At 41.6% G+C, this 13,030-nt stretch overlaps 1 protein-coding gene across 1 annotated transcript in view; it reads right to left on the reverse strand.

Annotated features, from left to right (window-relative positions):
- The window catches only part of CLPTM1L (CLPTM1 like), a 195,861-nt gene that overhangs the window by 139,533 nt on the left and 43,298 nt on the right, over window positions 1–13,030 (reverse strand). The window contains exon 7 of the mRNA XM_053714359.1: window positions 7,283–7,377. Coding sequence (XP_053570334.1) covers window positions 7,283–7,377 — 95 coding nt within the window. The remainder of the gene's footprint in view (window positions 1–7,282; window positions 7,378–13,030) is intronic.

Genomic DNA, 13,030 nt, shown 5'->3' on the forward strand with positions numbered 1-13,030 from the left:
AAAAAAAAAAAATAGACAGGTTGTTGAAAGAACATGCCTACTTGCTGTCAGCAAAGATATAGATTATCAGTAGAGAAGAAAACTATCGACTAAACTATATATTATCCCCACAGGAGAAAATATATTAATTGCTTTTTTAAAAATAATTTCTCTCACCAGAATAGGAAAACAAAACAGTAACTCTCCATTACTAAACTGCTTATTAACCACTAAGCTATTCAAGTAGCACTAAGAAGGAATGGGCATCTCCCCAAAAGGGAAACGAAAAGCAATCTGACAAACACCGGACAACATCCGAAATCCACGTTTAAAACTAAAAAAGTAGAAAAAAACTCCCCGTAGAATAAGCAGAATTAATGCTTATATACTGTAAAAGGGATAGGGATAAAACATGCAGCTGTTAACGATCCCTAAAAGGTACACATTAATATGTACAGAAACAAAAAAGATCATATAAGCGGGTAGAGCTTATAACTATATCCAGAAACGACCTCCACTAAAGACAGAGACGGAAAAGAGAAATATATACAGTAGAAGAAAAAAATAAGATAATCAGATATGCTAATTATCTAAATTTAATATACCTCTACTGTAACAAGATAGGGATGATCACCACAAGAAACTTCACAGGACATCCGTGTAACATCTTGTATGGCACTTATGAAAATAAAAACAACCCATTTGGTTTAACATTTTCTTAGCCATTAAATCAGTAGAAAGGATAGAACACAGACACTTCTGAGCGGGGCCGTTTTATCAGTCATCCAGCGTAAATAGGAGAGCGTGCGCCAACACTTGTTTGCAGCCATTGGGGCATATTTATCAAGCTCCGTATGGAGCTTGATGCCCAGTCTTTTCTAAAGACAGTTGCTCCATAACCTGTCCGCTTGCTCTGAGGTGGCTGACAGAAATCAACCCGATCGAATACAAATCGGGTTGATTGACACCCCCTGCTAGTGGCCGATTGGCCGCAAATCTGCAGGGGGCGGTATTGCACCAGCAGCTTAAAAGAACTGCTGGTGCAATGATAAATGCCGAGAGCATATGCTGTCAGCATTTATCGATGCGCAGCGGACATGATCCGCTATATCGGATCATGTCCGTTCACACCATCATAAATAGGCCCCTTAGTCTCCATTTAAAGGGGCCGCTCGAGGATAGGCCACTCTTAGCTACGGCCTACTATCCTAAGCGCGCCAAACCCTCCGCTACAAGGGATGACCCCTGAGTGGCAAACATACCCCTGCTACTTCTCTTATGATAGTGCGAGAGGTCGCTAATCATATCAATCACCCACAACGTGGATTCAGAAGCGGGGATGTACTGTGGGGCTGTCCGCACATACCATATTTGCCCTCATGAGAGATTAACATACCCCTGCTATGCATTTCTTATCGCAGCAGTAAAATCTGGTCCCCACACATTATAAAGTCTGTGTCTATACACTAGCTGCCCCGTCAGTAGGCTATAGAGGTGGCATGAATCTATGGCACTAGATTAATCAGGAATCTGCCCCGTCGCAAAATATCCCAAATTTGTGGATATAAGTACATTACAACACAAACCCATCCTGAGGGTAGCAGGTCCCACCAGGTCCCTGATATACCAGTCCTTCCTACTTTATTATTCTTAGGAACTAGAAAATATCAAGGACTTGCCCACCAGGGCCTTCTACCGACCGCTGACAGGGACCTGAAGACACAAGAAAAACAGAGTAACCAATCCTGGTTTTCTATTTAGGGGTAGCATAAGTGCTGGAAGGTAAGCAAGGACTACCTCGCCGTCTTCCAACTGCTTAAAGCCACCATTACTCTTACTAAAGTGATTCACATGGACACAGCATTGTCCCAATCCTTGCTTGCAAGGTAAAAGTACCCATTAAAGGATTAAAAGTTGATTTTCTTCAGACACCATCTTCACACACCCCCTACGATGTACCAAGCAAAAAATGACTGAAGCTCACACCTGTCATGAATGTTTCTACTGTTTTTGTTTTAAGCGAATCTAAAGACGGTCTTTGTTCATAATTCTTTTTTTTCTTTTTTGTCATGCCATGCACATGTAATTGAGTTGTCTACTGTCCCCTCCCCCCCCCCCGTAACCAAATGGGATGAATGTGTTTATATGCATGTATGTACAACATTGTTACCTAAAAACTTTTAATGCGCAAAAAAATAAAAATAAATGAATGACTGGGAGTTATGGGAAGTGGGAGTGATACTTAACAGTTCAGCTGGGGTGTTCTTTGCTTCCCCTTGGTGGCCAGGAGTTGAATTCCCACTACTAATTGAATGGATTTGTGGACTCTCCATCATGCCGTTGGAAAGAAAAATGGTTTGGAAATAGAAAAGTGCTACTTGTATTTATTGACCTAAAACTTGCAAAGAACTTGTAAACATTGGGTATTTCTAAACTCAGGAAGAAACTATTTAGCATGGGTGTTTTTTGGTGGTTGTAGATGTGTTACAGATTTTGGGGGTCAAAGTGAGAAAAAGTGTGTTTTTTTCATCATATTTTATAAATAAATAAAAAAAATTATAGTAAATTATATATGATATGATGAAAATAATGTTATCTTTAGAAAGTCCATTTAATGGCGAGATAAACGGTATAGAATAGGTGTGTGTACAGTAAATGAGTAAGAGGAAAATTACAGCTAAACACAAACACTGCAGAAATGTAAAAATAGCCCTGGTCCTTAACCGTAAGAAAATTGAAAAATGGTCTGGTGATTAAGGGGTTAATCCCCCTTCACCCCCAAAAAATTATATCAGCTTCTTCAGATTTGAATTATATAGCTAGGGGTAAACCAAGTGGAATATTTGCAGGGGAAGACTGTAATTGGCTAAAATGACACACCTACATGTGCATAGGTGGTGTAATTTATTTAAAAAAACAAAACAACAAAATACGTCTTCAAACTACTGATTTTTTATTTTTTTTTAATGTTCCTGTAAGGACAACTTCAATAGTGCAATGCTTTCCTCAAACGACCTGAACATGTGAGAGTGTCGGGAAGGGGGGGGATTTGTCTTCCCACCTCTGAGGTAGTGAAGAGGCTAAAGAAGCAGTTTCTGCTTGCTAAATATGTGGATTGTAGGCTCACTCACGCATGCCTGCACTGAAAAATGGTTTGGACATAGCAAAGTGCTACTTGTACTTATTGCCCTATAACTTGCAAAAAAAGCAAAGAAATTGTAAACATTGGGCATTTCTAAACTCAGGACAAAATTTAGAAACCATTTCGCATGGGTGTTTTTTGGTGGTTGTAGATGTGTTACAGATTTAGGGGGTCAAAGTGAGAAAAAGTGTGTGTTTTTTTTTCATTTTTTCATCATATTTTTATTAAAAAAATTTTTTTTATAGTAAATGATATATGATATGATGAAAAACAGAATTTATACTTACCTGATAAATTACTTTCTCTTGCGGTGTATCCAGTCCACGGATTCATCCTTACTTGTGGGATATTCTCATTCCCTACAGGAAGTGGCAAAGAGAGCACACAGCAGAGCTGTCCATATAGCTCCCCCTCTGGCTCCACCCCCCAGTCATTCGACCGACGGTTAGGAGAAAAAGGAGAAACCATAGGGTGCAGTGGTGACTGTAGTTTAAACAAGAAATTTTAACCTGACTTAATTGCCAGGGCGGGCCGTGGACTGGATACACCGCAAGAGAAAGTAATTTATCAGGTAAGCATAAATTCTGTTTTCTCTTGCAAGGTGTATCCAGTCCACGGATTCATCCTTAATTGTGGGATACCAATACCAAAGCTTTAGGACACGGATGAAGGGAGGGAACAAGTCAGGTAACCTAAACGGAAGGCACCACTGCTTGCAAAACCTTTCTCCCAAAAATAGCCTCCGAAGAAGCAAAAGTATCGAATTTGGAAAATTTGGAAAAAAGTATGCAGTGAAGACCAAGTCGCTGCCTTACAAATCTGTTCAACAGAAGCCTCATTCTTGAAGGCCCAAGTGGAAGCCACAACTCTGGTGGAATGAGCTGTAATTCGTTCAGGAGGCTGCTGCCCAGCAGTCTCATAAGCCAATCGGATGATGCTTTTCAACCAGAAGAAAAGAGAGGTAGCCATCGCTTTTTGACCTTCTCCTCTTACCAGAATAGACAACAAACAAAGATGATGTTTGTCTGAAATCCTTAGTTGCTTGTAAATAGAATTTCAAAGCACAAACCACATCAAGATTGTGTAAAAGCCGTTCCTTCTTAGAAGCTGGATTAGGACACAGAGAAGGAACAATGATTTCCTGGTTAATGTTCTTATTAGAAACAACTTTAGGAAGAAAGCCAGGTTTGGTACACAAAACTACCTTATCTGCATGGAACACCAGATAGGCTGAATTACACTGCAAAGTAGACAATTCTGAAACTCTTTGAGCAGAAGATATAGCTACCAAAAACAAAACTTTCCCAAGATAATAACTTAATATCTATGGAATGTAAAGGTTCAAATGGAACCCCTTGAAGAACTGAAAGAACTAAATTTAGACTCCATGGAGGAGCCACAGGTTTATAGACAGGCTTGATTCTGACTAACGCCAGTGCAAACGCTTGAACATCTGGTACTTCTGCCAGACGCTTGTGTAAAAGGATAGACAGAGCGGATATCTGCCCCTTTAAGGAACTAGCTGATAAACCTTTCTCCAATCCTCCTTGGAGAAAAGACAATATCCTTGGAATCCTAATCTTACTCCACGAGTAACCCTTGGATTCACACCAACAAAGATATTTCCGCCATATCTTATGGTAAATTTTCCTGGTGACAGGTTTTCTAGCTTGGATCAGAGTATCTATGACTGATTCAGAGAACCCAAGCTTGGATAGAATTAAGCGTTCAATCTCCAAGCAGTCAGCTGCAGAGAAACTAGATTTGGATGCTTGAATGGACCCTGTATTAGAAGATCCAGCCTCATTGGCAGTGTCCATGGTGGGACAGATGACATGTCCACTAGGTCTGCATACCAAGTCCTGCGTGGCCACGCAGGCGCTATCAGAATTACAGAGGCCTTCTCCTGTTTGATTCTGGCTACCAGCCGAGGGAGAAGGGGAAACGGTGGAAAGACATAGGCCAGATTGAAGGACCAAGGCGCTACTAGAGCATGTATCAATGCCGCCTTGGGGTCCCTGGACCTGGAACCGTAAAGAGGAAGTTTGGTGTTCTGACGGGACGCCATCAGATCCAACTCTGGAATGCCCCATAGCCGAGTCAGCTGAGCAAATACCTCCGGGTGGAGTTCCCACTCCCCCAGGTGAAAAGTCTGACGACTTAGGAAATCCGCTTCTCAGTTGTCTACTCCTGGGATGTGAATTGCAGATAGATGGCAAGAGTGATCCTCCGCCCACCTGATTATCTTGGTTACTTCCTTTATCGCTAAGGAACTCTTTGTTCCTCCCTGATGATTTATGTATGCTACAGTCGTGATGTTGTCCGACTGAAATCTGATGAACTTGGCCGCCGCTAGCTGAGGCCATGCCTGGAGCATGTTGAATATCGATCTCAGTTCCAAAATGTTTATCGGGAGAAGAGACTCTCCCAGAGACCATAGGCCCTGAGCTTTCAGGGAGCCCCAGACCGCGCCCCAGCCTAACAGACTGGCGTCGGTCGTTACAATGATCCACTCCGGTCTGCGGAAACACGTTCCCTGCGACAGGTGATCCTGAGACAACCACCAGAGAAGAGAATCTCTGGTTTTCTGGTCCAGTTGGATTTGAGGAGACAAATCTGCATAATCTCCATTCCACTGTTTGAGCATGCACAATTGCAGTGGCCTGAGATGAATTCGAGCAAAAGGGACTACGTCCATTGCTGCTACCATTAATCCGATTACCTCCATGCACTGAGCTACTGATGGCAGAGGAATGGAATGAAGAACTCGGCAAGTACTTAGAAGCTTTAACCTTCTGACCTCCGTCAGAAATATTTTCATGTCTACCAAGTCTATTAATGTTCCCAGGAAGGGAACCCTTGTGAGCGGGGACAGAGAACTTTTTTCGGTGTTCACCTTCCACCCGTGAGACCTTAGAAAGGCCAGAACAATATCCGTATGAGCCTTGGCTCTGGGAAAAGACGACGCCTGTATTAAGATGTCGTCCAGATAGGGTGCTACTGCAATGCCCCGCAGTCTCAGTACCGCTAGAAGGGACCCTAGCACCTTTGTGAAAATTTTGGGAGCGGTGGCCAACCCGAAGGGAAGGGCCACGAACTGGTAATGCTTTTGATTGAAGATATAAAAACTACAAATCTAACACCACATTCACTTTACCCTCCCGTGGAGATGCTACTTGTTAGAGCGGCAAAGAGAATGACTGGGGGGGTGTAGCCAGAGGGGGAGGTATATGGACAGCTTTGCTGTGTGCTCTCTTTGCCACTTCCTGTAGAGAATGAGAATATCCCACAAGTAAGGATGAATCCGTGGACTGGATACACCTTGCAAGAGAAATAATAATAATGGTCCGTTTAATGGCGAGAAAAACAGTATATAATAAGTGTGGGTACAGTAAATGAGTAAGAGGAAAATCACAGCTAAACACAAACACTGCAGAAATGTAAAAATAGCCCTGGTCCTAAATATGTGATTGTAGGCTCACTCACGCATGTCTGCACTGAAAAGCCTCAAAAGCTGTGAATAAAGCTTGATACATTTTCCCAAGAGTCTACTTTTTATGCATGTGCTAAGCTTTAAACGAATCTGAGCTTATACATACAATTGATCTTCATTTAACAAAAGGGACTAATATCCCCTTTTTGTTTTCAATTGAGACCACTGTGGTGGTGCATAATAAACCTAATAAAAACACATTTTTACATTTTGTTTAAAGGGACATTCTAGTCTAAATATTACATGCTCTATTTCGCCTGGAACTTTGTGTCTAATTTCTATAAAATGAGTTGAACACAAAGTCCCACTCAGGGGTCACAAGCATTGCAGCGCTACAGTTGAACAAAGCTGGTAATTGGTGGGGTCATGTGACAGCTGCTGATGATTGGTTCATCAGATGTTTCTTAATCAGAAACCAGCAGTTATCTGGGCTCTTTTAGCAGAGGATTAACCAAATAAGAGTTACAGGGGGAAAGTAGTGACACTAATTACATGCTCTAACAAATGTCCGTTAAACTAAACCAGAGCCCATATTATCACTACAGGCTGATAGGGACATGGGGAGTCGCACTACATTAAACTATACTTGAATGATTTTTCAAGAAACTAAATGGAGAAATCATACATGTTTAACATACATTAATGACAAAAAAAAAAAATCTACTTACATGGAAAGCAGCTACAAAGAAGGTAAGTGCTAGAAAGTAAAGGTTTGTGTCGACGAAAATGCCTTTAACTTCATCGGCATCCTTTTCTGAAAACCCTGTCAGAGAAAAAATAAATTGGTTTTTAATATTTTCACAAAAAATGAAATTTATTCTTACCTGATAAATTTGCTTCTTTTACGATACGATAAGTCCACAGATTTCATCCTTACTTGTGGGATATCGCTTCCTGGTCAGCAGGAGGAGGCAAAGAGCACCACAGCAGAGGTGTATATATAGCTCCTCCCTTCCCTCCCACTCCAGTCATTCGACCGAAGTTAGGAAGAGAAAGGAAAAGCCAAGGTGCAGAGGTGACTGAAGTTTAACAAAATTAAAAACCTGGGGGCGGAGCCAGCAGCCAAAGCAATAAGACGTGCATTTCTGAGGCTCCTGATTTTATTTTCAATTTACCTAATCTTTCCTCTGTGGATCAATATTCGGATAACCTCAGGAGGCTAATGTAAACCCTCTGGCTGTAACATACAAGGTGATTTTATTGCTGTGTTAACATTTTTTGGAGAATCAGCAGGCCGCACATTGAAAATGGAGAAAGTCAACTGCGCCACGCTACAGACACTATTCACTGAATACGAGCAACGGATCCTCAATAGACTTGATGATCTATTAATAAGGATAGAAGTGGCGCGCGTACCTAGGAAACCTGCCCTAACTGGTGATGAGGGAGAAGTGGATATCTGTGAAGAACCTGGAAACGTACAGCTAAGTGCAGGGGATCTCTGCATAGTACCTGATCTCCCTGATATGGAGCAACTGCCGGATGGATCTGTTTGCGAAGTGTCGGTCCTGCTGGACCGCAATATGTTGACCCCTGTGAGGATTACTACCGCCGAGTCAAGTGTAGGAGGGAGCGTGACTGGCTTCCGTGAGTCCGGACCTATTGCCGTGAGTACATCGCTGTCGGCCTCATGTCGAAGTACTGCCTTGGAGGTCTGCATGATCTGGGGCCTGGAGAGTCACGGCGCAGAGGTACCCTCTTGCCTATTAAACGCGCTTCTCCCTAAAATTCAGTTTTTGCAATTGCTGAATAATTCCGCTATAACTGTACCCTAAGAATCTGCATTAATGATGATGACTATCTGAGAATGTGTAGATATTGAGACTAAACCTCCTAAGAATGCAAAATACCAATTATTTGCAATAAGTTTCTCCAGCACTTATTCAGACCGAGTACTGTTCAGCAAGGCCTCGCTTTGTTGTGTGTTGATGTATCACGGACTTATTAGCAATAGTTGTAAATGTTAAGTTATCTAAGTATGTTTCTTACCTCGATATATGCCCTGCAGTCTCCTCTAACAAACTATTAATTGCTCCTACCCTCTGTTATGTCCTTCACTGTAGAGAATTATTTACTTCTCACTTTTATGCTGATCTCCTGTATATTTTCTGAAGTTTACATGCAATTTTACTAGCTGGTATGTGTATGGATGTTGTGAAGTGATGTTTGAGTGTTGTACCCTTTTTCTTTTTTTAAGTTAGACCCTGGCATTGCATAAATATTCAGTAAGGGGAAATGCCTAAAATGAGGTCTTGTTAACTTGAAGCAGCTCCCATTACACAGAACCTTGAGTCTCACTCATCTATTATCTCTGTCTTTAGTTATAAATGATGTTAAGTTGCTACACTGCTATCAGAACATACTAGCTACGGCATAATTCTCAAGTAGACCTGAAACAACCATTTACAAAGATACCAGGGTTTATATGGCTACCAGAATATATTGCCTTTCAGAATCCGCCAATATGAGATTGCCTGTCTGTTTATAGTGTAGGTCTGTAGTCTACTGTGTATAACATTAAAACTGTAGGAACTTGGCATATGACGCCTATCCGCCTATTTAAAATCTCGCCTGCTAATTCCCCCAAATGTTGGAAGGGGTGTGAGGCTTTGGGGACCCCTCAGCATATTTGGTGGTCATGTCCACAGATCCAGCCGCTCTGGCAAAAAGGCAATCCAATATTGTATTGCTGGGGGCATCCACATACTCACATCACCAAGTGTATGTCTATTTAACATTTTGCCCACGCATCTGACTCTACCACAGAAACTATTTTGTATCTACCTATTCTTAGCCATTAAATTAGCTATAGCCCGAATGTGGCTTCAGCGTATCTCACCCTCTTGGGAACAGGTGGTTGATATCTTAAAATTTGTTAAGAAAATGGAATCATATGTCTCCCATATTCATGGGTCGGAAGACCTCCAGATTAAAATCTGGGCATATGGCCTAGAATAAATTTTGCTGCGAATACTATGGAGAACTCATAGTTCATCCACACTGTATACCGTAGCACTGTATGAACACTCCTACCCATCCCCATTCCTATCCTTTTCCCTAGAATGAATCCGCTTCCCCCTCATCTCCCTCCTCCCCCTTTTTTTTTTTTTTTTTTTCCCCTTTCTTTTCTCTCTATCTTATAGCTTGACACAGTCCTCAAGAGGTTAAACTAATATTTTTTACTTAATAATATACCATGGTTAAATTATGATGTTGGTAAGAACAGCTATGATATGAACTTTTGTAATATGTGAAAAATGCTGATCTATTTGGACAATTAGAACTGTGATTGTCTTTCCATGGAAGACAGGCCTATAGCACTTCCTAGTGTACATTTGTGATACCAAACGATACCCTAGCCGCCAGAACCTAGTAATATATGAGTGCTGGGCAGGGGGATATGCCTAACATGATGCATTGTCATTATGAGTCAGCCTCTGCTACATATATCTGTGGGTCTAACTTAGCATTTATCTTTGAATACAGTTTTGGCTTAAGTCTAGCCGCTGCAATGTTACTCTATGTTTACTAGTGTAGTCAGAATATAATAGTTATGGTATAGATTTCATATAGTTTTGCAGCAGCCAATAAAATAAGTATTGATGCTGATATAGACTTCAGTGTGTATAGTTCATCTATGCTTATATGTTTATACTCCGTCATCACTAAATTGTGTACCTGTTTACTGTACAGGTCAGAAGTTGAGAGGAAATATAGTACCAGTCTAATCTCCGCCCCCCCTTCAATGCGGTAATGGGCGAGTAATCTCTCCTCCGCATTACTCTCTGGCAGAGTTTTTGCAGTCTTTGCCCAGTCTGAAGAGCCCGGATTAAAGCTTTTCTTTATATGTACCATGAAAGACTCTTCAGGCCCCAACTATAAAGAAATGTTATGGTGTGTTCATATATACTGAAATGTAACTTCTTCTCGTTTTCTATGACAATTGTTCTCCTATTTGTTTCATAGTATGCATAAAGTGCCCTGAATCCTACCACACAGATCTTGGTCCCCTGGTTGGATCTGTAATCTCTTAAGGACACTGTGAAAGTGTAAAAGCAAAATGAGGTGTTTATGATTGTACATTCGTATCAGTCTGCTATGTAAAGCTTAATAATCACTCTCTCACTTCTTTGTTAGTCCGTTTTGAAGCTGTAACAAATTGTTGATTGTCTGATATGTATATTTTCAGAACTTGTTTATCTCCTCAATAAAAAAATAAAAGATAAAAAAAAAAAAAATTAAAAACCTGTCTCAAAAAAACAGGGTGGGCCGTGAACTCATTGTATCGTAAAAGAAACAAATTTATCAGGTAAGAATAAATTTAATTTTCTTTTACAAGATACGATGAGTCCACGGATTTCATCCTTACTTGTGGGATACAATACCAAAGCTATAGTGCACGGATGAAACGGGAGGGACAAGACAGGGAACCTAAATGGAAGGCACCACTGCTTGAAGAACCTCCCAAAAACAGCCTCAGACGAGGCAAAAGTATTGAATTTGTAAAATTTGGAAAAAGTGTGAAGAGACGACCAAGTTGCAGCTTTTCAAATCTGTTCAACAGAAGCATCATTTTTGAATGCCCATGAGGAAGCCACAGCCCTAGTGGAATAAGCTGTAATTCTTTCAGGAGGCTGCTGTCCAGCAGTCTCATATGCAAAACGGATGATACTCTTCAGCCAATAGGAAAGAGAGGTAGCCGTAGCTTTCTGACCCCTACGTTTCCCTGAAAAAAACGACAAACAAGGAAGATGATTGACGAAAATCCTTAGTCGCCTGTAAGTAGAACTTCAAAGCACGGATCATGTCCAAATTATGTAACAGACGCTCCTTCTTAGAAGAAGGATTAGGACACAAGGAACGAACAACAATTTCCTGATTAATATTCTTATTAGAAACAACCTTAGGAAGAAAACCATGTTTGGTACGCAACACCACCTTATCCGCATGGAAAATAAGATAAGGAGAATCACATTGTAATGCCGAAAGCTCAGAAACCCTGTGAGCAGAAGAAATAGCAACCAAAAATAAAACCTTCCAAGATAACAACTTAATATCAATGGAATGCATAAGATCAAACGGAACCCCTTGAAGAACATTAAGAACTAAATACAAACTGCAAGGAGGAGCAATTGGTCTAAACACAGGCCTGATTCTAGTCAGAGCCTGACAAAAAAATTGAACATCTGGAACATCTGCCAGACGCTTGTGTAGCAAAATAGACAAAGCAGAAATCTGTCCCTTTAAGGAACTCGCTGACAACCCTTTCTCCAATCCATCTTGGAGAAAAGACAAAATCCTGGGAATCCTAACCCTACTCCATGAGTAGCCCTTGGATTCGCACCAATAAAGATATTTACACCATATCTTATGGTAAATCTTTCTAGTAACAGGCTTATGTGCCTGAATCAAAGTATCAATGACCGAATCAGAGAACCCTCGCTTAGATAAGATCAAGCGTTCAATTTCCAAGCAGTTAGCTGCAGAGAAACTAGATTCGGATGATGGAAGGGTCCCTGAATGAGAAAGTCTTTCCTCAATGGAAGCTTCCATGGTGGCTGAGATGACATGTCCACCAGATCGGCATACCAAGTCCTGCGAGGCCACGCAGGAGTGATGAGGATCACCCATGCCCTCTCCTTTTTGACTCGAGCAATTACCCGAGGAAGGAGAGCAAACGGAGGGAACACATAACCTAGGTTGAACGACCAAGGCACTGCCAAGGTATCCATCAGCTCGGCCTGGGGGTCCATGGACCTGAACCCGTATCTCGGAAGCTTGGCATTCTGACGAGACGCCATAAGATCCAACTCCGGCCTGCCCCACTTGAGAATCAGGTTGGCAAATACCTCCGGATGGAGTTCCTATTCCCCCGGATGAAAAGTCTGTCTGCTCAGAAAATCCGCTTCCCAGTTTTTCACTCCTGGGATGTAGATTGCCGACAGATAACAAGAGTGAGCCTCCGCACACCAAATTATCTTGGCTACTTCTGTCATCGCTAAGGAACTCCTCGTAATGTTGTCCGACTGGAATCTGATGAATTCGGCCGAAGCCAACTGAGGCCAAGCCTGGAGCGCATTGAATATTGCTCTCAACTCCAGATATTGATGGGAAGTAGAGACTCTGAAAAGGAGCAAACGGAATGATGTCCATTGCCGCTACCATCAATCCGATTGCCTCCATGCACTGAGCCACTGACGGCCGAGGATTGGACTGAAGGGCTCGGCATGTATTCAGAATCTTTAACTTTCTAACGTTCGTCAAAAAGATCTTCATGGATAGAGAGTTGATTAGCGTTCCCAAGAAAGGAACCCTGGTCTGTTGAACTAACGAACTCTTTTCTAGATTCACTTTCCACCCGGGAGTCCTTAGAACAATGTCGGTATGAGACTTTGTCAGCTGATAAGACGACGCCT

The sequence above is a fragment of the Bombina bombina genome, chromosome 5, assembly GCF_027579735.1.
Source record: "Bombina bombina isolate aBomBom1 chromosome 5, aBomBom1.pri, whole genome shotgun sequence".
NCBI classification, from domain to species: Eukaryota; Metazoa; Chordata; class Amphibia; order Anura; family Bombinatoridae; genus Bombina; species Bombina bombina.